Source organism: Micropterus salmoides, unplaced genomic scaffold, assembly GCF_014851395.1.
Source record: "Micropterus salmoides isolate LMB-PRFRI ecotype aquatic unplaced genomic scaffold, ASM1485139v1 Ms_hic_scaffold_898, whole genome shotgun sequence".
Taxonomy (NCBI): domain Eukaryota; kingdom Metazoa; phylum Chordata; class Actinopteri; order Centrarchiformes; family Centrarchidae; genus Micropterus; species Micropterus salmoides.
The window spans coordinates 24,357-52,198 of record NW_024044679.1 but is presented as its reverse complement, the minus strand read 5'-3'; the positions used below and the strand labels follow the sequence as shown (position 1 = coordinate 52,198).

The 27,842-nt window shown below is 41.0% G+C and overlaps 3 protein-coding genes across 4 annotated transcripts; 1 reads left to right on the top strand and 2 right to left on the bottom strand.

Moving 5' to 3' along the window:
- The first annotated feature begins 45 nt into the window (after positions 1-45).
- Positions 46-2,676, top strand: snx10b (sorting nexin 10b). Its single transcript, XM_038707410.1, has 5 exons — positions 46-188; positions 271-371; positions 495-596; positions 766-975; positions 1,119-2,676. Exons 1-5 carry the CDS (start codon positions 96-98, stop codon positions 1,246-1,248), a joined length of 636 nt encoding a protein of 211 aa, XP_038563338.1. The 5' UTR covers positions 46-95; the 3' UTR covers positions 1,249-2,676.
- A 9,639-nt stretch (positions 2,677-12,315) lies between these two features.
- skap2 (src kinase associated phosphoprotein 2) lies at positions 12,316-21,347 on the bottom strand. Of its 2 annotated transcripts, none has more exons than XM_038707412.1 (13): positions 21,195-21,347; positions 20,716-20,821; positions 20,601-20,626; positions 20,258-20,359; positions 19,390-19,470; positions 18,180-18,263; positions 17,894-18,018; positions 17,466-17,529; positions 17,162-17,257; positions 16,892-16,966; positions 15,756-15,868; positions 12,683-12,786; positions 12,316-12,548 (listed from the first exon to the last, which is right to left on the bottom strand). In XM_038707412.1, the coding sequence occupies exons 1-12, from the start codon at positions 21,235-21,237 to the stop codon at positions 12,694-12,696; spliced, it is 1,008 nt and encodes a 335-aa protein (XP_038563340.1). In that variant the 5' UTR covers positions 21,238-21,347; the 3' UTR covers positions 12,316-12,548; positions 12,683-12,693. The 2 variants fall into 2 exon arrangements, with proteins under 2 accessions (XP_038563340.1, XP_038563341.1); XM_038707413.1 differs by having other exon boundaries at positions 20,258-20,356.
- A 3,301-nt stretch (positions 21,348-24,648) lies between these two features.
- Positions 24,649-27,165, bottom strand: LOC119894747 (homeobox protein Hox-A2b-like). Its single transcript, XM_038707414.1, has 2 exons — positions 26,049-27,165; positions 24,649-25,580 (listed from the first exon to the last, which is right to left on the bottom strand). Exons 1-2 carry the CDS (start codon positions 26,419-26,421, stop codon positions 24,880-24,882), a joined length of 1,074 nt encoding a protein of 357 aa, XP_038563342.1. The 5' UTR covers positions 26,422-27,165; the 3' UTR covers positions 24,649-24,879.
- Positions 27,166-27,842: the final 677 nt, after the last annotated feature.

The window sequence follows — 27,842 nt, the reverse complement described above, 5'->3', positions numbered from 1 at the left end:
CTGACTTGCCCTGTTGGTCATTGTACTTCCTCTAACTGCGAATAAAATACTTCCCCTTTTTCACAGCAGTGCATTTGGTGACTCTTGCCTTCTCCATGCAGCAGGTTGTCAGTGTCTGGGTGCGGGACCCGCGCATACGAAAGAATGACTTTTGGCATGCTTACATAGACTATGAAATTTCTTTACATGTAAGTAAAATGATAAAGCAAGTTATTTTTATCTCTACAATCAAATAGTGGAGCCTATTGTAATATGTGTGTCCTGTTTTAGACTGACAGCGTGTGTTTCACCAAGAAGATCTCAAGTGTGAGAAGGAGGTACAGTGAGTTTATATGGCTCAGGCAGAAGCTACAAGCAAATTCAATGCTGATGTAAGTCACTTTAATGTATGTTGAACTGGCAATTTGAGCGAAAACAACATACTTTCTGTTTTCATGTTAATAGTATTCAGTGCTGTGATACCTGTCTTTTTTATGGTGTGTTTTTATTTGCAGGGTACAGCTACCAGAGCTGCCGCCAAAGAATCCCTTCTTCAGCCTGAACAACGCCCAGCAGATCACTGAGCGGATGAAAGGGCTCCAGAAGTTTCTGGAACAGTAAGCCTGACCTCATAGATCAATAAACACATGAACTTTGACACTGCAACACACACATAACAAAACTGGTGAATCACTGTTTCAACACACACGACTCATGCTGTTTTCATATCAACAAACAATATCCTATAGACAGCCATCTAATTTGTTCATTGTCCTTACTCTCCAGGGTCCTCCAGAACCCTCTGCTGTTGTCTGACAGTTGCCTGCATCTTTTCCTGCAGTCACAGCTCAGCGTGTCCAAGATACAGGCCTGTGCCGAAGGAAGGACCCAGTACTCTGTGGCCCAGGCGGTCCAGCGCTCTAGCCTGAGGCGATTCCACTCTGAAGAAGATCTGCAGAAGGACCTCAGCATATCCTGTGACTCTGACTCAGACAGGTATCATAATGCCATACTCTCTCCACTCCAATATACTAACTGATGTATTTTCCGGGACAGATCATATAAAAGCTCCTTCTGCGTCATTTTCTGAATTATAAGATTTATTCACCCCTCCCCTATTCTTGTCTCTGTGATTCCAGCTCAGAGTGTAGAGATCCAGAGCCTCGGAGTAAAGATTTGGCAATAAACAAAGCAGAGAGTACAGCTTCATTTGATCTCGTGGGAACCAGCCAGGAGGAAAACCTCAGCTGCTCATCTGGTTCTACATGAAAACATCATCATCATTTTACTGGCAGAAATGTTTGGACCTGAGAGGAAGAAATTTTTCTGTTTCCCCATCACACAGCACTTTGGTAATACAGTTGCTCCGAATTATTTTACTCATAAAAGCAGTCATGGCTTACTATGTTCTCACTGAGGCATTTCAGTTTGAACCATGTACAGTAAATAGTAACAAAATATACCTTTTGTATACCTACAGCTATAAAGTTGTAGCAACAGTTTACCTGAAGATGGCAGTGTTGTTACATCAATGTGTTTGTATAGTCACTTATTCCAGGAACATATGCTGTAACTGTCCATATTTACTTCTTAAACCAGTTTAACAGGAGCATGAGTTATCACCATTCACAAGGAGTATTTTGTCAAATATATGCAGGTAACAATGCAATCTTCAGCAGTGACAGTAGTGTTCCTCTCTGTGGCTGAACTCCCCCCTCCTAATAAAGTGAAAGATGTGGGCTGCTTGTCATCTGGTGGCTACTGCAATGCTTAGCAGTATGATGTGTAATAGGGTCTCTGCAGAGTTTTCAGACAGCCCCCCTGTCAGGTGTGTGGCTGGTAGGAGGTGCTGTGGGATCCCAATGGACTCGCTCCTGTCTGAGGGGGCTACCAGGTGGACAGGATACATTGCTCCCAGCTGAACAAAATGCCAGCTGCACTGACAAGTCACCTTTTCTATCTGTCTCTTTCGCTTTGTGTTTGTATGAGGCTGTTCACTACAGTAACACATCTATATATGTGTGTGTGTGTGTGCTGAACACACACGTGCTCCCACTGTGAGGAGCACAATGCTTATGCAAAGGTAATGACCATTAAACAAAGTGACGGCAGACTGACATATCTGCACAGCTAATTAGATTAGCTTTGTTTCTCTGCAACGGCTGTGATGTTCATTATGAATTCAGAACAGACAATAGGCTTGTGTTGCAGAGAACAGGAGTGATGTCACCTTAGCTCAGCTCTGAGCTGCAGAGCAGTTTGGACAGTTGTAAAGCCCACAAACTCAAATTGGCTGGTGGGTGGGACATTTTCCAAGAAGATGTGTGGGTATATATGCGTGTATATGCACATCCACATATGCTAATGCAGTATATGCATGTGTCTTCTTTGTCAGTGCATAACTGTGTGCGGCGGCACTCCCCTGATGCCTTCAAGCACATATACTGAGGCTGTCACTGCTGCAGTAGCTGGATATTTAGAAGAGGTTTATGCCTCTAAAGTATCCAGAAAACACACATAGGCTGTTGATTTAAGGGCATGTTTGCACACAAGGAAAGCAAATGCCTGTCTTACCATTCAGTCAAACAACATTCTAACAATATCTATCTATTGATGTGTTTTTATGAATTCATTTTTAGCTTGTTGTGCAAATGTTACTTGTCTGCCTGCATAAAACATATCCAGATGATCATTTCAGCATTCTGTTGTTTCTTCAAAGTAGCAACTCAAATGTGAACCATTCGTTTTATATTTCACGTTACAATAATTTTGAATTTTTAACACCTGAAATACAACACTAGCTGCTTCACTGTCTGCTGTAACCCTAAGAGATGTGTCTAGAAAATGCATGGGAATGTCACAAACATTTGTTTTTCTCACAATTTTTAAGAAGTTAAATTCAACAATCACAAACCTATACATTGTGGGTATTTTATGTTTATTTTTAGTCTGACCTGCCCAGGAATACTGACTCCTCACTGGCTGTTAACCTTGAGCCACTGTAGCCTAGCCTGTCAGTGCGGCTCTGCTGCCATGACAGCACTGACACATTTAAACCCATCAGATCGATTGCCTAACAGCTCCCTGCTCCATGTTGCATGACCCCAAAGAGATCAAACAGAGTGAAAACATGGCGCTGAAGTAAAATCATTCAGTTTTCAGGTGGAATTTAGCTGGTATGACCACAAACATTCATAAAAGTACCACATAAAATCACATTTTCATCATTTCCACAATGCTTTAGCTCAGTTTAGTCTAATTAATATGCTTATTGTACGACACATAAAACTGTAGAAAATAAGATAAAGGAAAATGCCCCTCTGGGAGATTCCCATCTGTCTTAGACCAAGTCAGCATGTCTTTCTGCAGCGACAGCTCAAATAAACTCCACCTCATGTCAGTGATCTCATGCTTGACTTACTATTCCCTCTGTTGTGTAATTAACACAGAATAACAAAAAAAGGACAATTTCATGTGTTGGAAAGAAACTAATTGTCAAAGTCGAATGTAACAATATGAAATCCCAATCAGTGTTCGTTTACTGAGCAGACTGCACAGAGCCAAAAACAAATGGAAGTATTGAGGGAGATATGCTCCAGTGGAGGCAAATTACAGATAAATCAGAGGCTGCTCATGCATTTTAAGTGCCACATTATACACAATCCATTAATAGCAATAGGAGTTCAGCACCACTTGAGATATTAAATCTCTTTGCCTGCAACTCTGTGGAACCAGGATGAGTCAATATCAGTGAAGCCCAGCTGCACTGCCAATAGAAAGGGGATGATACCTAAAGGAATGATGCACCAACAACAGAATATGACATTGGCACTGGCTGGTGATACTGATGTGTAGCTTGCTATGCAAGACAATCACATTTACTAGGGCCGATGAAGGAGCAAGGTAAATGATCAGGAAGCCTTGGGTTAATTGAATTGTTAATAACATACGCCTCCGCTCTGAACATTTTTCAAGGTCTCCCACATTTCATGCCAATACTGAGCGCTGATTTACTGAGGGCCACAAAACTTCCACAACCTGACAACCAAAAAAAAAATTTTCAGACGTTACAACTGTCCTTGTAGCTGTGTGTGCCTGTGTCTTTTTGTGTGTGTGCTCAAAAGCCAACCTTATATCCTAACACCTGCCTCGGTCTGGTGGAAAAAATACTTTTACTCAAGGCTGAAACATTTTTCTCTGTCACTCAGTTGCCACAGATGGAAATGAGCTGACTTAAAAGCCATCCGTCATTCATCAAACCCAACAGCCTCGGTTCCTTTCTTCGGTTCTGCATGGCTTATACCTGCTATTTCCCCTCCACCTGCTGTCTGTCGCCTTTTGGGTGCATGGATGTAGCAATTACTGGGAACGGGCGTGATCACTGTACCAAGGCAAGCAACAGCTTCTCGTCTCCTGGAATCAGGGCTGATCAGCGTGAAACCCAGCTCATCTGCCTTGAACACATGAGCCTGAGGGGGGAAAAGGGAAGTTGAGGCAACTGTTTCATGATTTCCTGAATTAATATGGTGTGTTCAGACAGACATGTTTTCTTTGGCGCATACAGCTGAAAACAGATGGAGAATGAAGGGCCTTTTGTTAAGATAAAATATTTGCACTGGCTGTATGTGTTTGTATATATTCTCAAACATTCTTTAATTCATGGTAAAACACGTCTTTATATACATATTGTGAACTCTGAAATGAAATGTGAGTGTTGTAAGATACCTTTAGTGTCTATGATGCCCTTCGCCCATCCTTATATGAATTCTGTGTCTTGGCACAGGGCAACAGCCCCTCTGTGTGTCACATGATCAACCCCTCCAGATTAATGTCTTGTTAGGAATGAGGAACAAGTAGGCAGGGAGCTTTTCGGTTAGACCTAGCTCAGTGAATGGAGAGTGCTACGGTTGTGGCAGTAAGAGGACGATAGAGGCTAGAGAAACAAGGCGGAAAAAAATGGAAGGGTAGAGGGCACCGTCTCCTGAGGCCTCTGTGCTTCGTTGCCAGTGTGTGTAAATCAGCAGGCAGCTCACGGCTGCAATGAGGTAGAAAATAAAAAAAACATAAAAATGTCTAAGTGAAATAAGAGGCAAGGAGGAATCTTTTATGATGAGCCTAAATTCTCCTTACTCTGCAGTAGATCCACTGGCCGGCTCAACTTGTCTTCTCCAGACACCGTCCATCATCCCAGTGTCTGCATGTAGCCGCAAATTACTCAAATTACCCCACCTGCTATTCATGTAATACATACGTAATGAGTATCCTGAATTCACATGATTGTCATTCATGGTATGTTAATAGGCCCATGTCAAATTCATTAATATGCACGTTAAACAATGTGGACTGCCAAACCAGAGTGTCTCAAGTTCTGCAGACGTGGTTGAATACACATAAAGTTCTGGACAGAAGTTTATGAACATGTTAAAACTTGTGGTATTGTACAGTTTTCATCATTTGAGCATGGAAGTTCATTCTTGACCTTTGGGAACTAAACTGAAAGGTCTGCTTTCTAGCTTTTTGAGCTCCTCATGGTCTTTTCAAGCGAATAAGGCTTGTTGAGGTGTCATCAACAAGGAGGTGAAAGCTCAGAACGGCAGTGAGTGGATCTTTGAGCTTATTTTGGTTACATGTACATTATAATATTCATATTGTTTAGCACATTTCTCAACATTTTTTCACCCTATTACTGTAAGCATAGGGCAAAGGTAAGGCAAGTTTATTTACAGTGTCTGTAAAAGGTATTGGAAGTTCACATGTTTTATTATTTCCAAGCTCCTTATATAAAGCTATAGTGTAGCTTTCACCATCACTATCAGAAGTATGCTCAATCTCAGTGTCACGACAGGAGGGGCGAATAAAATAATGTAAATGCCTTAACGGAAATCTTCAGATTAACTTATACAGTAACAGTTTCTAATACTGTAATGAATGTTAGTCAAATGAATGAGAAGCAAGTCAGCAATGTTACCAGACCAGCTATAAACACTTACAGTAAGTTTTAAAAGCAATATGATAGAAAATCCAGCAGGCCAAGGAGGCCAAATCATCACTGACAGAACTGCAAGTGTATCAGTCAAAAGTACAAAATGATTTGCAGGATGTGGAATGAAAATGTGACAATGTCTGCCACAGACAACAAAAAGGAACTGCGTAAAGTTGAAACTAACCAAGAGGGAAATGTAATACAGTATTTAGGTGGTTGACAAATGACTGAACTGATACTTGGCATTCAACCACAGTCACAGCAATGATTTATTTGATGATCTTTTATCAAGATGTGCAGGAGTCAGGACTTTAGAAACACTGAGTCCCCCAGTGGAGCAGGAAAGAAATGTTTGACTTGCCACCAAAAAGGGTGTGTGATTTGCTTGTTCCACATTTAAAATTTGAATGAAGGTATTAAAATATATATTCTGCAATTTTTATCTCTATACATGATCTACAAGCAAAGCCCTCCCCACATAATTCTTGTGGAGGAATATGAAATCCCTTTATTTTGATTTGTGTTTTTAATTTAAGAATTTGGACTAAATTAATCGGGCTTTAAACTCAACATGTGTAACTGTAGCATGTACATACTGATGTACATGCTACCTTGGTGTCCTGAAGGCAAGTTTATTTGTATAGCACATTTCAACAACAAGGTAATTCAAAGTGCTTTACATAAAACATAAAAGCAACAGGGAAAAAAAAGTTTTAAAGCAACATAGGGAAATTGAAAAAATATTAAACTAAAATTAAACACATTAAAACAGGGTAAAACAGGACAGTAAAAGTTACAGTGCAGTGTACAATCAGGGTCAAAATAGTTAAATGGAAAATAAAAACAGGCTGAGGGGTTGAGCAAATAATTGAGTTACAATTATTTTGAAAAGAGAATAAACAGAGAAGTATACTTAATTTACTCTCTCTAGCTAGTCTGTACTCGGGTCCATAGCAATCTTTGGGTCCACTGAAACTCCAAAAACCCTCGGACACTACAGAGAAACCAGGACATGTCTGTTCGCAGGTCACTTTGATCCAGTTATACTCTGGACCTACCTGCACGTTTACAGGTGGACAGAGGTTCCTGCAAATCTCAGGCGCGAGATTTAAGACCACTTCCTTCACTCTGTTCAATCTCACTCTCATTATCTTTTCACTCAATTACCTACTCATTTCTCACCGTGTACATATTTAATTAAAAGCAATGGTAAAAAGAAAAGTCTTAAGTCTTAATTTAAAAGAACTGACAGTTTCAGCAGACCTGTAGTTATCTGGGAGTTTATTCCAGATGTACGGAGCATAATAACTAAACGCTGCTTCTCCTTGTTTAGTTTTGACTTTGGGGACAGAAAGCAGACCTGTCCCAGATGACCTGAGAGGTCTGGATGGTTCATAACGAAGCAGAAGATCAGAAATGTATTTTGGCCCTAAACCATTTAGTGCTAACAGCAGGATTTTGAAATCAATTCTTTGACTTCTGTGACCTCTATGTAGGTGAGCGAGTAAAAACCTTGTCTTGTGTTTTCATTGTCTTTTCCCAGTGACTGAGGTTGTATGTTTTGCAGCAGTCTACTGCCCGCCTGTTTTATGTAGTTTGGCTGATTCCAAGGTTCCCTGTCCGAAGTGGCGTGGTGTATTGTTCCTTACAGAGCACCCTGTGTTAAGGTATGAGAAGCTTAAGGAGCAACAAGTAGGGTATGATAGCTACCTGAGGTAACTGTTATTTGCTTTTATAAATCTGTTAATATGTATGTGTTTTTAATTGTAGGCTATCAGCTGCTGTTTTGCCTTTGTGAAATTAGGATTTTAACCATTGTTGCTGGTACACTCTGGCTGTAGTGCCTCCAACTGGCACTCCCCTAGTGGACTATGCTTGTATCTTAGATATAACCAACTGGTCCATAGTATTTTATTTTACTTGTCTTGTTCTTTTCAGTGGTGCTTGTGGTGAACCGGATTGCAGTGGACACATGTGGTGGGTAAGTGGCTGCACCACTGGAGCACACCTTTAGTTAGACTGCCTCTCCACAGCTGGCCCTGGCCCACTCTGCCTTTTTGTTTGGTCCAATAATCAGTAATAACTGGGAGTGTTTTGTTAAAAGTAAAACAAGTAACTTGTTTGCCAAATTTGTAATCTTTTATATTTCATTGTAATTTGATTATTTATTTGTAGTATTCACCATCCTCTTTTCAGGCACTTCCAGTTACCGATTATCAATAAATAAGTTATTCTTTTGGAGTCACGTCTGTCTTATTTACCTGTGTAGCCTTTGTATAAAGGTTTAGTCAAAGTAGAAATAGAGCATTTCCTGGGGTGGAAGTGCCAAGGTGGTGTCGGATAGTTAGATTCTGGTGGTGATTCCCCTCTTAGTGCCACCACCAGCCTGGCCACACATGGATAAGTTTTTCCAGGTCTTGCTGAGACAAGTCCTTTAATCCTTGATATATTCTTCAGGTGATAGTAGGCTGACTTTGTAATTGTCTTAATGTGGTTCCTCAAATTCATGTCTGAGTCCATGACTACACCAAGATTTCTGGCTTGATTTGTGGTTCTGAACATTACAGATTGAAGCTGAGCACTGACTTTCAATTGTGGTTCTTTGGCTCCAAAAACAATAACTTCAGTTTTATCCTTGTTTAATTGAAGAAAACTCTGGCACATCTAATCGTTGACCTGCTCAATACAGTTACTCAGCACGTGTATGGGATCATAATCCCCTGGTGATGGAGTTACGTAAAACTATGGCCCTGATGTAGTTATGATCTGTCCATCACATGTGCTTGGTCAATCAGTACTGATGCGAAGCTCCATGTGTACCCTGGGTGCTAAATTAGCTCAGGTTAACTTGGCAGGACCTGTGCTTGGATACATACCAAAGCTGACATTGGGAGTGATGGCAGCAATCTGCAATCCCGTGACTCAGTTAACTCAGCAAGCTCCTGTAGCTCAACCATCATACCTTTTACTACTTTTGTGAGGGGGGTGTCTTACAAAAATTATGCTATATTAAGAGCTGACATTTGAGATGGGACCTCAACCTGAATGTGGGTTCATTACAACCAGGGGCATGTAACTGTGTGAGGGGTAAAAGAAGAAGATGTGCAGAGAGAGAGAGAGAGAGAGAGAGAGAGAGAGAGAAGGGATCAGTTGGCATAGAATTGGCAGGCAGTCAGCTGCAGTGAGGTGTAAAAGGTACACTGTGGAGAGGGTTGTAATTACAGTTAGAGCATCTCTGACCTTTCTTGATTACAAACTATCCTCCCAGACAAGAGTCATTACTCACCTCACTAACTAGTGAAGTAAATCAGTGGCAGGGCGCTGATCTGATATTAGAGCCACAACCAGAGAGCAAACTGGGCCAGTGTACGGAGGCTTGATCCTTGTAAATAATCTGTGAGGAGATGGCGCAGGAGCGAGGCGTGGGAGATGTTTATAGCAGGTGGACAAACACCTGTCACTTTGATAAGCTTGATTTATCCTGAGTGACGTGTCGGCACATAGCTCTACCTGACAGCCTGGACCACCAACCCCACACCCTGGAACATGAGACCTGTTTGTAACAGCGATGCATACAGTAAGTGAGAGGGATGATGGGAGCCCCTCTGCGGCAACAGCAGCTAAATCAGCCTTAAGTATCAGTTGGGACATGATGGAAGCCTCCTCTAGGAGGCTGGTGGTGGTTTTGATGCCAGCAACTGGCTTTTTAGACAGTTTCTGTCCCCTTTAGGTCCTGAGATACAGGTCTTCAGGTCAACCCTGTCTGCAGCTTGGAGAAGGCAATTAACAAGGAAGGAAGGACAGACACTGATAACATGAAAGAAAGGTGGGTGTGGTGCTTGTAATATGACCCATCTAGACCCATATTTACTGGCCTGCCACTAATCCTGGCCTGCAGCTCAAAATATTACATTAATATCACTGAAATGAATGAATATCTAAGCCGCAAATTCCAGAAATACAAATTTTCAAAGCAACCTGTCAAGATCTTTGTTAGCTTTCATTTTAAATACACCCTGTCTTCTCACAATGTCATAAGCCAGCTGAGGAAACCTTAATTTGTCAGCCACCATGAGTTATGTTAGCAGAAACTGACCTCAATTAAGAGTGACTTGCATTTTAAAAAGTGTCTATTTCAGATTTTAAGATTTAGAACAAGGGAAGAGGCTTTAATGGAATGCTGACAGAGGGCCAGTTGGAGAGGTAATACATTTCCAGCAAAATGCCAGGGGATACCACATAAATAAGGCAGTGTTATTCCTGACAGAAACTCTCTATGAAGCTGTGGTGTGATCTATGGTGGAGTGACCTGGTTAAAGAGCAGCAGAAACAGCTGACAGCTTGATCAAGATTACCTCTCTAAAGTGGTATAGATCAAGCCTTCTCACCAACCCCAGGGGTGATTGTATGAAATGGTGATGGTACATGATAATCCTGAAGAAAGATGAGCCTCTATCACCGTGAGCAGGGGGATATCGGTGTACCAATGTGTCCTGAGAGGTATGCATTATCAGAGGATGAACATTAAAGTATTGCCTATTGGAAGTAACATAATTGTTAGGCTGTATATGAATTAACATACCTGAGCACTTAATTGTCAGTATAAAATCACTATGAATGTATTCTGTCCTGTAGGTACTTTTTTTTTTTTTTTTTTTTATATACATCTTTCTCAGCAAATCACATTTTATTTATTATAACTCAGCAGCTCAATCTATCTATATTTGGCTGGTAAAAGTGTATCTTTATGGTTGTGAAGTATTAATTAGTGATATTCTGGTATCATTAGTGTAATTTAGTGCTTAATAGATTAATGACACTGTGGCATTTATCTATGAAACACTATATCTTGATGTTAAATTGCAATAAAAGAACCTGTATATTCTGCAGATATGGCTGTCCAAATCTAACGGGGGGGATGGAGGTGTAGTTAACATCCATTAAGGAAATCCTTTATTGGCACATAAAAATGGGAGGCAATATTTAGCCTTACTTGCCTTTGGCAACCTAACCCATAGCCTAGCATTAAAATGAGGACTCTTAGGGGGAAATACCAAACTACTGTATGTCAGCAGTGCAGAAATATTTGTGTGTGTAGCCTATGTATTAAATCCACAATTCAACTTCTGCCTAAATGATGAATTACACACACTCGGACATAAGTCAGTATAAGTCAGTAATGTTATTTTGGTGATCCCCACTCACTGAATTTCACATTATTTCACAGCGTCCCTTTCCTGCCCTAAAACATAGCATTTCCTTTCTACATCCAATGTGGTATATTCAATTACTAATTATAGTAATTCATTACATCTCCAATTAGCAGAGCAGCTATATCGCCACTGTAGCGTAAAGAGTAGGATTTATGTTGGCTTTGAATGTCACCCAGAGGACAGAGGACTAGCTCATCACTCAACAGGAACAAAAAAGAGAGACAGGATGAAGGGGAAAAAATAGAGGGAAGAAGGAGAAAAAGATAGTGAGTTATTGGTTAATGAACGCATTTTCCGTCCCATTCTCTTGCAACCTTGGGAAAACCTTGACAAGTCCCCTTTTGTCTGCAGCCAAAATAGAAAGGAGTGCATTACCCTGACAGAGAAATAGTACAACTTTGGTATTTCAGTGAGGAGACTGTAAAAAGATATGTACAGTATGCATGTAACCTCGGTGGGATGTGCCCAGCTAACACCACCTCGCCTGCTGTCAAACAGCCCCTCAGAGGGTGATAAGCATTCCTGCTATCTGTGTGGGTGGCTGTCTTATTAGTGCACCTCAGCCGTTTCACTCAGGCACGCAGCATAGCCAACCATCTGCCACGCTGTGATCCTCTGCCCAGCAAAGTCTCCCAGGTCCCATAAAAAAGACCCAGTGTCCCTTTGAAGCTTGGAACAAAAGTGCTGACCAGATGAAAAAAATAAAATTTTTCATTTATTCAGGAGGGTGTGCACACATTTGATATTCACGGTGGCCTGGTGTTAACTTCGCAGGATTACAGATGGAAAATAATGTGATTCATTAGGCCAAAATATTAAGAAATAACCTTATTCCCTGGGTCTAGGCATGTTGATGGTTTCTTTCCCCCAGAATACTTCAACAAACCTCCATCACGCTTGTTATTAAAGAATTTCTCTTTTTCTCTTCTTCCCCTGTCTCTTTTTAACCATTTTTGTTAATTCAGTCTATAAACAAATTCAAAATTGTGCAGGAAGGCAACCAAAAGAAGAAAAAAAAAAGAACTGGCATGTGGTATTTCTGCCTTGAGAATCTCTGTCATAGAGGTAATCTATGACCTTTGAAAAGACTCTATTGCCACCTTGTGGCTTAACTAGCAGGTTAAATAATAAAAGCTCTGATACCACAAATGTTTAAATCTTTATTCATTGTCTTTTTCAAATACCAAATTTTCCCAAAGCTGAGCATGAAATGGCGTTGTGGAAAAACTGAATCTTAGATAGAAAATAAATACAAACACGCAGTGCAAAGTGCAGATCCTAGAGAAATATACTCAAACATGTATTTCAGTCTTGTGAAAATCTTTTCATCCAATTATTGGTCTCCCACAGTGTATATAGAAGGGGCAATCATCCTGAAATTAACACAATGTACCAGTTAAGACAGTGGATTAATACCAGTTACACATTTTATCCTTTAGTTTTTGGTTTTGAGCAAACAATTGAAATGAAACTTAAACATTGCAGTCATACGGTCTGGCCAACTTACGTGGGTTGTATTTATAGAGCATAAAGCTCAATCAGGTAGTCTTTGGGGACGATTCCTACATTTCCATTCTTCTCTCCGACCCACCAGCCAAAGCTCTGGTACTCCTGGAACCAAGTCGAGACATTGAGAGGATGAACAACAGTGTGTTGATGAAACATTTCTCTTATTTCATGAGGTGGTCATTGAGCAGCAAACTTTTTTTTATTTTAATGAAGTAATATCCACATCAATCATCACACCACAAAGTAGAGGTTAATCATAAAATTGTAAATGTTGTCTGATGGGAAAGGTACATAGAGAGTTGCATAGGTTTAGGATGTCAACCATGAACTACAATGTCCCAGGTTTGTGTCCGGTCGGTAACCTTTGTTGCAAGTCATGCTCCCTCTCTCCCTACCCTTTTTCCTTTCATATCATTACTGGCTGTCTAATAAAAGCCCTAAAAATACTTTCCCTGTTTTCCCTTTACTCCACCTCCAAAACATCACCTATACATCCCACCAACTAACTGACACTTCCTGTTTCCTTCCATGCCTCTCCATCCAGTGTTGGTTCGGAGACTGCACACACACTTGCATCCACTCCACACAAAAAAACCCCTCAGTGTGCGTAGAGCACATCACACACAAATCTGTCACAGTATGACAAGTAATAGCTCCAAATGGCTGTCAGCATGCTGAGATGTGAGGAGGACAATGTGAGGAGAGATCTGAGACAAGTGGAGAATACCCCCTCCCCTCTCTCTCGCTCTCTCTCTCTCTTTTTGGCCAAGAGCCTGACCTCACATCAAAGTCTTCACAGGACATAAATCAACACGGGAGATCACATTGTGACAAGGTTGAAGGAAGACAAACCTGCACAATGTTTCAAATCTATGTCAAACCTCAGGCACAAGGAGGGACCACATCTGTGTCCAGTTATTCCCAGGAGAGAATAGGGGATGTAAGTGATCATATGGTAGCATTAGACCCTGGAATATTACGATAGTGATGACTAGTGTCGGCAGTTGTCTGGTTATAGGCCATTCCTCATGTCAGATAAAAAGGCACTTGACTTACTGTCCATGTCACGACATGAATACAGTAAAAAGACATCAAATAAACATCACAAGAAACAAACAGAAAATGTCACATGATTAAAATGACATGTCAAAGGCCCCTGAGGGAAAATATAGCAGAGTGACTAGAGGTGCGTGTAAGAGTGCGAGGCCGAGTGTGTGCACACATACACAGATCTGTGGACAACTAATGACACCACACATTGTGACAACACACACATTGACACAAATACCCTAAACTGGATAATACTACTGTCCCATACTTCTACCAAAAGCTCCACAGATGATGCATCAGTTCAGTATCATCATGTGAAAAGATCTGCAGGCCCAACAGCAGCATGTTTGGTCAGGCTTTACATTTTATTAACCAATCTAGTCACTTAAGTTAAGTGTGATGTTACATTTTTCGATTTGTTTTATGTGCTGTGACTTGAATGGGTGGTTGGGGGGGGTTGTGCAGCATATCCTGTCAACATACTCCCTCCCTCCGGCACTATGATCAACATCCAGGTCCAGACTGGGGGGTCTCGCAGCTGTAACACTACGGCTATTTCTGGCCTTTGGAATGGGGGAGGGATGCATTGAAGAGGGAGAAAGGAAAAGCAGGGATATGTGAGCGATTGGGGGGGGGGGGTGACTGTCCCTTTAGCTGCTGCTGCAGTCCAGACAGGTTTTATGGTCATTGCCCTCGTAGCAGGCCACAACCCCCAACACCAAGGTTTCAGCTAATGGCACTCCCAGTCTGAGTGAAAGGGCAACTTGATTCGTGCTCCTTTTCCACACACGAAGAGGGAGTAATAAACAGGCATTTGGCCATTGAGCATTGATGGCTCTGTCTGCTTTGTGCATTTACTTTCTTTCCATTAGTGCTTAATAAATTAATCAATTAACTGAAAATCAACAATTTTGATAATCCATTATTTTCTTAAGTCACTTATGAACTAACCAACCAACAAAAATGCTTCTCAAATTTTTCTGCTTCTCAAATGTTTCACACGTTTCTATTTGGAATTTTTATTGTTGTACTGTCAAAAAATTGAATTATTAGTCCTAGTTCTAATGCAAGTTTTAGATTTGGAGCTCTTCACTCCACTAGATGGCAGACTTGAATCTGGAAACTGATCTGGCCAGTTGACAACAGTATGTCTCAGTTGACATGCTCCATAGAAACCAAACTAGACAGGAAACAGCCAGTGTACATGGTGCACATTTCACACCTTTTTTATTTATTCATTTATTTTACATAAACCACAGGGTCGACATGCATCTGTAAAAGTGTCAAATTCCTTAACCAATGTGTGATGTTCTAATCAAGCTTGTTAAACGGATCACAACAAAATCCAATTCTGCGTTCATATGAACCAGTTAAGCACAAAAGGGCTCCTGTGTAGCTACCCAATAAATGTAAAGAACGGCCCCTCAGTTCTCAATACCTGGCACCCACAGCTAGGCGACAAGACTCGGAAATTGTGCGTGCACTACACGTCCTCACCTGCTCTGAATAGAGTGGCGGACTGAGCCTGGGTTTCCTGAGAACACACATTCCTATTTGGCGAGGTGAGAGAGACGTCTGAGATGTGTGTGGGCTGAGGGCTGCTTACCGCCTGGGCATGGCAGCAGCGGCAGAGTGCTGAAACAGTCCAGATGGAAGTGATGGAATGGCACCGTGTGCCAGCTAAACCCAGCCCCCACCAACAGCACTAAAACAGTTTCCGTTGTGACACAACTAATCCCCATCACAGTGCCAGAGAGAGAACCTAGCCCAGTTTGCCTCTTACCATCAGCCGTCCACCCCCAGGCGGTGGGCCAGGTGCTGCCAGTAAAGGATATAAAAAGTCAGTTCCTCTGAGGGCCTAGAAATAACTCACTTTTGGTGGTCTGAGACCAGCAGAACCACTCTGACTACAAACCTCACCTCACAACTTTTGCACTACAGCTGGTTTGCAAGAAAACACAAGTTAAAAAGGGACAAATCAGTTGTTTTACCTCTTGACAGGAGGGTTGCCCCAACCATACCTTGCTCAGGATGTAGATGGCATCTCCACGTTTGAAGGACAACTCATCTGGGAGGTCCCCTGCACAGTCCCATAAGCCCTGGTAGTAGTTGGGGTAGTCTGTGCTCTTATTAACTGGATGGAAAAGGAGACAATAACAGATTAGGTGCTTTGTTTTCTTCTGAGAGTAATCACATTGTACACAGCAGTGATTGTTTGTGTGCAGTAAAACCAACAGGAGGCAGTGTAGAGCCTGAAATAGAACTGGAGGCTGACAGTAGCTGTGAGCCAAGTTCATACTACCTATGAACTAGGAAGTGTGTACTATGTTCACATTGGCAAAGTGACAAAATGAAGTATACTCAAAAAACAGTCAGTATGTAGACTACTAAAACTATTGAGTGTGTTGAAGGATCCTATTCTCCCACAATGCAATGTACAGAAGAAATGGAGGAGCTGCTCACAGCCGGAATCAAAATAAAATTAAAAATATGATTTGCTGTTACTTACACTTACACACACACACACACACACGAAAATAATAAATAATTGTGGGTCAGAGCTTTATTGTAAATTGCCCTTGCTCATCATATGTTTGCCATCCTTTTCTATTAGTACACATTTACTGTTAAAAACAGTAAACAATAAATATGACTATAGTATGCTGTATACAATTACAAAGTAGTAGCATTTAGGACATAGCTAGTTTCTTGGCAGTTACTGATTTAGCCTATTTACTGATCTGATATGTGAACATTTCCCGTTTGGTGGCGACTCTCAGTGCTTGTTGATGTTATAAGAATGTTTCTATAGGCAGAGCTAGATAGCATGGTATTTTTGCAGAACCTTAATACGTTATTTATTGTAAAAGGAAGTTGGCCAACTTGGTTGAAAGTTATTTCCAGCATTGTGTTAACTTTCAGTTGCACATGCAAAGATAAACTTCCTCTGTACATGTCACTTCTTCTTAACTGTGGTTCAGAAAGTTGAGTATGCTCATAGCCACATATAAACTGTGTGACAGAATGGTCATTTGTTGATCACAGTCCCACTCTTCTGTATATTACACACTGAAAGTTGCTAAACTCTAATCCACAAACAAAAAAACTCATATGTAACCAGTCTTGAAACCAGATGAGAAATTAATGTGCTGTGTACCTGCGGCAGGAGGAGCAGGTTTGCTCACTGGCTCCACCTTTGGAAGAGGTTTTGCTGGATTGGGCATGTCCTCCTCTGGAGAAACAAGACAAGATATTGATGGATGAGTGATTTAAAGGTGAAGATTCTATAATTAGTGGACAGGGAAATACGCAGAAAATAAACCCTTTGAATTAAAAAAAAAAAACAATTTCAAAGAGATGCACGCAATTTTTTCTTCATGTTCTGTAGGACAATACAGTGCCACAGTGATAAAATGCGTGGACAAACCTGGGAGCTCTTCATAGATGTCTTCGTCAATTGCGCCAACATCATCGTACACTTCCTGTTCCTCCTCTTCGTCTACTGGGATGATGCCTGTCATATCTACAAACAGGGGAACATGGTATGTTTAACTTATGCAGCCAAACAGAAACTCTTGATTTATGCGTGTGCCCACAGACGCACACACGCAAACAATAATATTTGGAGAATTTTGTCCGTTTTAGGGTTTTCATTCATGAAGAAACAAATGTCGCTGTTTCTGACATTACGGAGCACAATAATGAGTTTTTATGATTGAAACTGTTCAAACCTTTCAAAACAAAGTCTATCTGTTTCACCCATTCCTCTGCCTCTTTCACTGATGACGCAGAAAACTGTGATGAAGAAGGAGAGAAATGAAAACTGTAGTCAGAGCAATATGCAGTTCTACATATATTAATTAACATAAACAAATAATGCTGCATTTATGCATAGCAAAATGTTCCACATGGAAGAACCTGAATGTTAGAAAGACTCATTTAGACTTTTTAAATATGCGTGATAGGTTGAGCCATTTGCAAAGGCAGCAGTGTCAAATGAATGAATAAGTTTAAAAAATAAAGATTTAATGAAGTGCATGTACACACACGCCTTGCCAAGTTTTAAACACGGCACATCTCAAGTCCAGATTTGTTTTTCAATTTACGACATACATTTAGAACAGCAACGACTCAAACCATCACTATGAGACGAGCGCACCTGATAGACTCGCTTGTCTGGAGCCGAAATTTCAAAGCAGCAGTCTTTCTTTGAGTCTTTCCGTAAGGTGTTGTTCATTTTGACGGTGTAGCCATCGATATTGAACTCCCCCTTCTGCTGCTTGTCTGTTCACAGGAAATTAAAACATCATTAATGTTCAGAAACAACAACTGCAATGTCGCTGTCAAAATCTGACGTCATGCCAAATATCCATCCATTTAAATGTTCCCAAACAGTATGCGATTCATAATAGTCTGGAAAACTGGGATGAGAGGAGTAAAAGTACCTTTCTCACTGCCATAATAGTAGAAGGTATGATGGCTTAGAGCACACCATCTCTTCTGCCACTCTGTACCAAAAAAGCTGTGATCTGTGGACAGTAAAACAAACAATAATCTCAGCAGAGGAGATTTATTTTAGTTTAGTTTAAGGGCAATGTGCTGTGTATTGTATAATATGTCAAAATGCCCTCAATCAGAATCAGTTTTATTGCCAGGTATGTGTACACATAAGAGGAATTTGACTCAGGATTGTACATTGCTCACGATGTGCTTACTTATACAATAATAAAATAATAATAAAATAAAATCAAACACAAACTACAGAGTAGACAACACTAATATACACACTATGAACAAAACAATATAGACATATTGACAAATAGTGCAGTAATCAGAGTGCAAAGGATGCAAGAGTAAACTATTCTCATTATGTACATGTTGAAGGTAGATATGATATACAGGTACACATACACACATGTACACATGTACACATGTACACAGTGTGATGGAGCATAGTGCAAAGGATGCTGGAAAAAATAAATAAGACCTATGACCTTATGACCTGAGGTAGGTGTATTGGTATACAGTATATACACAAAATATGACATAGTATGAACATAGTATGAGCAGCACTGAATGAGCACCAGTAAACAGGTGCTGATTAGAGACAGAGTTACTGGGTTAACTCTGTCTCTAATCAGAAATCGAGAATTACCTGCAGGCTCCCATATTTTTTATTGGTTTCTTTTCATTTAAAACCCCTTTTACCATTTATTTTTTTACTTTTTTAAAGAGGCATTTGTTGATCACCTAAAAAACACTGGTTTATTTTAAAGAGCTTTTTGTCATTAAAATACTTGTGAGATTTTTTCTCCAAGGGAATATTTTTATTATTTATTATGCAGTTGGCAACGGGGCCTCAGGCACCTTTCCCCTGAGACCTGTAGAATCAGTACCGCCACAAATGTATATCACATATATCATGTATTGGCTACAGACCTGTCTTTTTAAAAACATTATGTGTCCTAAAAATGTATAGTAAGTTATTTTGGATGCTATTTTGCATCATATCATTGTATAACATCCTCATTATAGGTGGAGCTGTCATTTTCTCTGTATTAAAAAGCCTGCTTTTGTTCATGTGGAGGTTTTTACTGAAGGTCAAAACATCTCATTAATCAAACAAAATGTGTATCTTATTAGCAGAGCACCCACCCTTTCTGCGCTTCTCGAGGTATCCTGCTTTAAAGACAGACACCAGGTCCTGAGCTGCCACAGGTGGGGACTGCTGGGCACCTGGAAACGAGTTGAGGAAAACCAACAAAGTGGGTTCAGTGTTCTCTCAGAGTCCATGATCCATTCAGTGGCTAGCATCAGTCTGTTTATAAAATGTTAAACATAAACAGACTGGTTTCTGACTAACTTTGCTATCATGTTTTTGTTTAACTGATGTTAAAATAAGAAGCAAAACCACAAAATTTCCCCTAAGCGACGTTTTTCCTCTCACTAGAGCAGATTCCCCTTGCAGCGTGCAACTTCAATGCAAATGTTCAACTGCTGTGTCAAAGTTGCTTTGTGTGAAAAAGCAGCCATAAAGATGGCAGCTGCTTACAGCCCATAAACCCAAGACCCTTAATCACAATTTCACAAGGATTTCCCTAAATACTTTATTTAAGAAAGTAAATACAAACTCTTGTATAGATTGCCTTGATGGAGAGTACAGGGTTAAAGCTACTGTATACTGAGGAATGTTTTTCTCCCCGCTTCAGACTACAGCCATGGCAGTAATTTTCAGTCCCCAGACTGTGGCTGAGAGCAATAAAGCATGCTCTAGCTGTCAAAGGGGTGGGGTGAAAGAGGAGGTGGGAGTAGCAGTTGTGCCCCCAAATTGCTTCCCAAGTATGTTGCCAAGTTACAGTTGGAATGTCTCCCTCATTGTGCCACTCAAAGTCACTTTCACCAAGGAGCAGACCCAAAGATTTGTATATTTCCGTGCCAAGATGCAATTTTCAATACTTTAATCCACAGCTTGTTAGCAGTTAGCATGTCAGCTTCGGATGTCTGCTAAGTGCTTGTGGCTTACCTTCACAAGCCTCTTCATCCTTGTCCGTGCGCTCCGACTGCAGGGACCCTCCATCGTTGTTGCTGTCAACCTCCTCCTCATCATCTGAGTCATCTCCACCTACTATAGTAAACAAAGGTTGTGCAGTAAGGGTCCCTGTTATGGTGTAACACAGTGGTACCCAAACTGTTGTGTGAGCAGTTCATTTGAAGAGTGTTTTTCATTTGACTCATCTTCTGACCCCTTACATTCATGTTGTGAGGTCTTGACGGGCCCCAACCCCCAGGTTTGGAACCACTGGTGTAACAGATTTAAACATAGGCTAAACCTTAAGATTATAATAAAGAGTAAGACAAACACTCACTTTTGTCCTTGAAATCTTGTGGGAAACTGTTGGCGAGACAAAAGGGATGTCAATGTTCACATGTTGCATTGGAGTCTTTGAATACATAAGACATTTTGATGTAATACAGACATACCCCAGTTTGACCTCTTTAATCCGTTTGATGAAGGCTTCCCTCCTCTCTTTCGCCTTCTTGCTTAGATTTTCCCCTTTCAAGCCATCACAGAGGAAAAATTCTAGATCTAAACAACAAATATCACTAATAGAGTCACACAATCTGAAATCACTTACTGATTGTGGTGTTTCATTTGGCAGTCAAATTGAGCAGTGCTGCTGGAGATCAGCTTACCTTTTCAAAGCACAACACACACACACACACACACACACACTCTCTCACACACACACACACACACACACACCAGCAGTTTGGTTTGCCGCTTTGACGTCAAAAACTGCGCATTGTTTGATACCTATCAACAGCAGCAGCATGAATGAATGCGCTTCCTCTTTTAACAAAACGGTCTCCTAAAAACTGGACTCTGCGCAACGAGCCATAAAACATCACGGGGAAAACAACCGGCGTGTACAAATACACAATCATTTATGATCTTTTACCTGAAATGAGCGACGTTAACTCCTCGGGAATCGTAGTACGCATTATCTTATGAGTTTGTGCTTTCAACGATGGACCGTCCGGCGAGGGGAACTTCACCCGTTACGGAAGTGACAGCGGGCTCACAGATACGGAAGTTAATCTGCTATTTATTTATAACTGACCACACAAACCCGCCTGTTGTTCACACCCACGCTGACGTTTATTGCTCTATCAGCTATTGTGTGCAGGCTATGTAGCTCATATATATATTGGACTGCTGCTGATGACGGGGAATTGATGCTTTAATGGAGCAACGGGTCTTTACAGACTAATAAAGTCAGCGTATTACTTATGATCATATTGTTGATTGATTCCAGATCATATTTCTCTGGCACTTAAGTATGCTGGCTGTGACTGACTCACTGGACACATTGGGAGTGTCATTTTTTTTACAATGATGCAAACACTCTGAGTTTATGAATATGTCAACATTGTAAATCTAAACAGGGATTAATAGCTGTAAAGGAAATTATAAATATATATTAGGCTATATATAAAACTGCTGTAGAGTTTCCTGAGCCAGGTTTATTCGTCTTTGAGCACCAGAGATGTTTCAAGGAGTCTGTGCTACTTGTGCTAGCACAAGACTCCTTGGAACATCTCCATGAAACGTATCTGTGCAGAAGTTTCTACTGCACTGCTTTATTCCTAAATCACATTTTCAATGTGTGCAGCTCATTTGCATCTCATTTGTGAGACTATGTTGATATTGTAATCAATGACAAACACAATTTTCCACCTCATCTGATGCAAGAAATCTCAAAACAACTCACTTCTTACATCAAGTGAACCTGTGCCTCCTAGTGTATTCAGTGAAAGCAGTTGGTTGTCATATTGTTTATACAGGTGTCAGTCAGTCATTAGTCATCTTTTGACAGGCAGTATCATCCAGCCCAGGTTCAAAAGACTGAGCCTTTGAACTGTATAGCCTGTTGTTTTAGGAGAAATGTGACAGAAATGTCAGTGCAGCTCTCATGGGGCTTCAGCTTCATCTTTTTACTTTAGCTGCAGGTGCTGGGCGGTGTTTGTCAGTGCTGCCAGTCACACATTTTATTTAGGCCTACTTCAGTTTCAGTCCAGTCATTATAGAAAGACTAACATCTATATGGCATTTCTTAGTCCTCCTATGCAGAGAGGAAAATATGATACAATATGACAGAATATGCAGCCTGCAGTAATCTTTCTATACCTTTTGCAGCTTTACATGTTTGATTACACGTTAAAATGTTGTGTATTTATATGCAGAATCATACTGAAAACAAGACCTTTAGATCTTTGGGTGATTGTCATGTGAAATACATTCACATTCCTTAATGCAAAATGGTCCTCAGATCAAACCTTTCCATTTCTGTTTCTGTACACGTTTTGTGATGTCACTTCCTGTTCAAAGTTATCTGAGTAGCCAATACATTCTTTATGAGCCTCAAACCCTCAGTGGTCATTCAAAAGCTGACCCCCTTCTGACCTGGCTGTATTTGGAGAGAAGAGGAGAACCAGCTTGACCTTTGACCTGTGTATCCATGTGTGTGTATGTGCGTTTGTGTGTGTGTGTGTGTGTGTGTGTAGGGGGGAGGGATCTGCTGGCACAGTGTTGTATCTAGTTTCCCATAAAGCTTCATCTATTTGTCTGTCATCTTACAAACTCCTCCTTGTGATTGGTTCCTTCCCATTTTATCGGCCATTACATGTTTGCAATCCACTCACTGTATGTTGACTATCTCATGTAACCACCCAGAATAAAGACATTACAATACATGGATCATAATATGCCATTTATCTCTGATTAAATAGGCATATTGCAGTTGTCATGGTAAAATCTGTAGGAAAACATGTGCAGCATTATATCTGTTCTGTTTTCTGCTCATAGAAGGAAACTAGCAGAGTATGCTAAGGACTAAGTGGCCTGGACCTTTTTTTAATAAAAAGCACATCAGGAGTATTTGTGGTTAGCATGGTCTAGCATGCTGACACAGTGTGGTCTCAGGATATAAAATTAGCTCAGTGGCTTCAGCTCCAAATCAAATCTGACTGCCTCCCTGCCTCCTGGGCTTTCAATAATTTTCCTAGTTAGTTCTTGTTTTCAAAATGATCACAATTAGCCATCTCGTAATACCATATATCTCAGCAGGAATATCACTTCACCACTTCGGCTCACCTTTTTTTGGCTCCGAGCCCAAACCGCACAGTCCTGAGAGCAGCACGGTGGCCACAGAGACACAGAGGGCACCGCTAAATGAATCCTCTTGTCTGTAGACTCTGGTCAGCACCATTGATCAGTGTGATTGTTAATCTTGAGATTCCTGGAACAATCTACGGCTTTAGCTTATCATGAAACCATTTTGCCTAAACATTTAGTGTCCTAATAAAAAAACAAACGGCAACCACTTACATTGTGGCAAACGCTTCTCTGTTTGCCCATTATCGAGTTCAACTGGTTGGTGTGAAGAATTCCTTCAGCAGTGAAGGATGGAGGACAGTGACAAATTCGTTTGGTCCAGACTAACATATTACATAACATAACAATTTACCTCAATTTACATTACAACATTTTACTATAAATCAATAGAATAAATATTCTGGTATTTGACTAATATCTGCATATTCCAGGTTCTATTTTTATTTGTTTTTTTACAAAACCTTATTCAATTATAATTTACACTAGTCCTATGTCGGCTGCTTTGAATTAACCACAAATAATTCTAAATCATAAAAAGTTTTGAAAAATCAAAGTAAGGTTTAAGGCGCGATTCTAAATTCAAAAAGATTGTATTACAGTAGTAGACCACGCTATAAACAAGCACCCTCAGTGCTGTGAGTTTTATAGGCAATAAAACGTAATTAGAGAGCCAAGAAAAGTCATAGCTTTTGGCCTGGAACTCCTAGCTGCCAATTCTCACTGCAAATTTTCTTTTTCTGGGTTTAAACATGTGCAAGCAATGAATCTTCAATTTTCTGGTCAGATAAATAACTAAAGTAGCCTAGCCTATATATCAGAACCGTGGTCACGTTGAAATAAATCTTTCACCTAAACATATGAAAATAAATTTGAAAAAAAAACTGGGATGCAACTATGTATAATTTTACGTTTAGTTGCATTTTATTTATAACCCACATTGATTTGTTTTGGGGAAGTCTGAGATAGTAAAATCAATAGTGCCTTTATACTACACGAACTCATTAATAACTTAGGCTATAACTTAGAAAGTATCCCGTGGCTTTTAAATTTAACAGTTTATATGCTCCTTATTTGAATACTGTGAGAAGCTGTTCGGCATTATAAATTATGCATGAACATAATTCATTTGTGGCCAGTAGCCTACTCTTAAATATCCTTTTATGTTTTAATGCCTATAGGCTAAAATCCACAAGCTCTCCAAACTTTTTTATTGTGAAATAAGACAATAGCGCTGCTGATTCAATCCATGTAAAGTTTTATTTCAACAAATATATTCTGCTCAGTTATAGTCAAAATCCATATAAAAATAAACCGTTTAACGTGCTCTTGCAGCCTCGTGGAATAAACTATAGGCTAAATAGTAGCACTGTTGTTTTTTCTTACCTTATTTGTGAGATATATTAGTCCCCCCCCCTCAACGCTACAACTGAGTGTTTAAGCTGCATTAAAATAAAACATGTTGCAATATTTCAATAGCTCAAGTTTTGCAGGTCGATTGTTGTGAGTGTTTCTGAGAAAAGGTCAAAAGTTTCGGTTGATAAAGCCAGGGGACTTTGTGGTGAATCTGACAAACTCGGTGAGAAAGAGGAGGAGGATGAGAAAACGTGGAAATCCTGCAAAGACACGTCCAGGCCCTGGGAATTATCATTGTCCGGACCTATTGTTGACCCGCAGATGGGAACAGTGGGTGCCGCGTTTGGAAAATGTTTCAGATTTTTCTCATTGCTGTTCAATAGCGTAACAGTCGGGCTTTGGTTCCCCCCATTGTGCCCGTTCTGACGCTGTTGTGAAGTCAAGGTATTCTGGTGGAAATACCTCTCCCTCTCCAGGAGCGTCCCGGCCGCGCTGCTGTCCGCCGCCTGCTCAAACTCGTCCTCCGGCCCGTCGTCCAGGCACGCGTATTTCCCCTCACTGTCCCGGTTCTCCTTGCAGTGGGTCTGCCTCTTGTGCTTCATTCTCCGGTTCTGAAACCACACTTTCACCTGCTTCTCTGTTAAGTCCAGCAAGGCAGCAATTTCCACTCGCCTTGGTCTGCACAGGTATTTGTTGAAATGAAACTCCTTCTCCAGCTCCAGAAGTTGGGTGTTGGTGTACGCAGTCCTCAACCTCCGGGATTCCCCTCCACCGCCAACATCACCACCACCACCACCCTCTGGGACCTCTGGTGAACCTAAAAAAAAAATAAACCAAAGATTGTTTTTTATTCACAGAAGGGCTGGGGATCAAAAATAAAAACAGTAGCACGGTTGTGTGTGTGTGGAGAAAAAAACAAGCCCGGGGTGAAACTTGTGGCAAGCAAGCGCCGGGACTGGGAAGATTTATGGGCCCTAGGCAGAATATGATGGGTCTGCGTGGACAGGACAGGACGGAGGGTGAAGATTAATGAACATGCCAGCTGCAGGCCCGTGTAAGAATAATCTATCACTCTCCATTACTGTCAGACATTAACACTTGTACACTGCATCACAAGGCAGTGCGTTACTTGATGAGATTAAGCATGCTTAAATCAAAATCCTGTACTACTGGCTTAGAGGGACGCCCACGTTGCACAGGGCCCTGGATGCAGCTCCTTGCAGAGGGGGAATCCTCAGACAATGAGGAGCCTTTTACATGGAGGTTATTAATCATCATGTCTTGCCTTGGGGGGAGAAGTAGAGCGGTGAGGAGTCAGTCCTTGTCGCAGAAGCAGAAGAAGCAGCAGCCTGGTTCTTCTTGATGCTTTTCTTCTCCTTCATCCACGGGTACTCCGGGGGTAGGGATCCAGCCTGCAGCGGGCTGCAGCCTCCCAGAGCCTGCTTTGAGCGGCTGTGGCGTGGGTGGACGCCCGGGTTCAGGCCAGGGATGGTCTGCTCAAAAGGAGGAGGAATCAGTGTCGACTGTGAAAGCGCCGAGCTCTTGATTGATGAACTTTGAAATGCATCACCGACAGGGCTTGTGAGAGATGTCAGGCACTCAGCGAGCGACGGCTGGCTGTTGATAAAACCGCTTTCTCGCCCAAATTCGTAATTCATCTCCTCCTTCTTGTCTTGAAAATTTGCTGACTTTAAGTTGATTCAGATTTAATAAGAAGTGTATTTCCATAAACCACCAAACCTGATATAGTCGTATGAAGACCTCTATGCCATAAACTATTGCTTTCATGAGGACATGGTTGGAATTAGACCGTGCTGCTTGTCACATGATTGCATCTGCCCAATGACAATTTGGGGTTTTTATCAAAAGAAGCCACTGTCCCCTGTGATTGATCGAGAAAGTCGGAGGGGTAACGCCTCATTCCGGGGGTAGGGGTTGCTTTATTTACACATTTTGGGGTCAGTTTGCTCACCACTGACCGCCCCATCCACCGAAAATGCACCCAAAAAAACGTGGCTTCTCTGCGCGTCCACGCGGTCTCTTGTTCGTGTACGCTTGTGTGGGTTATGGTACGCGCGCGCGTGTGTGCGTTTGTTTTTAATTTGGCACCGCACACATTTTTTTCAGCAGTCAACTTTGTGTCTCATAATGCCACGACGCCCACAGTCGTTATCAGTGCCAAGGGGCTAATCTTGAGACTTTCTTGAAGGTTTGCATGGAGACGGAAGCTGCACCAGACATCCAACAACATGTCCACCCCTCCCCCAACACACACACACCATAGGAGCGAGATAGACAGATAGAGAGAGGGAGAAATTAGTTTTTCATAGATTTGAATGTGGTTTTGTATTCATCAGATTTTGGCGCAGTTTGATCTCTAGTTATCTCGGCTGCCCCAAAGATTGTTTCATAATAGTGTACTTTTTTACATTACATTATAATGTATCATTGAAGTCTTTTTAGAAATTCTACTGAAAGAAGTCTATATTTGTGTCAAAGTAAAAAAGTAGCTGGGTTATTTAACGTGCATTTGTCACAATTTTACACTTAGCTTTCTGCCCCACTTACCATTAATTTTATTTCACCTATAGGGATAATGTTGATCTAAGTCATCATCCACATACTTCAGCATTATTGGCTAACATAGCGCAGAGTATGATTTGCCACTGTAGTGTAAAGCAGAGGAAAAGTGGGGATCTGATGGCTGTTTATTGCTCAGGCTCTAAACAAAGAGCCCTGGTAGCCTGTGTGTGATCAATCTTTCTCGCCAAAAGGTCTGACAGCTTCCTGCCCTAAGAACACATTTAAACCATCTAACACTCCCTTAGATCATATATGGCCAGGAAGAGGACAGCCACTCTCTCGGTAGGCTGTTAAGAGAAGGTTTCAATTTAGAAATGGAGGGATTTCTTTAGACGCACTGGATGAGACGCACGGCCGTTATGCACAAAGCTTTATTTCTTTTAATTATATTGCTCACTCGCTCGATAATAACTCCATCTAAAGACGAAACTCTGTCGCTTTTTCGTTTGCAAAAAGGATTATACTGGCACTGAAAAAAACACAGAGAAGAGGGATT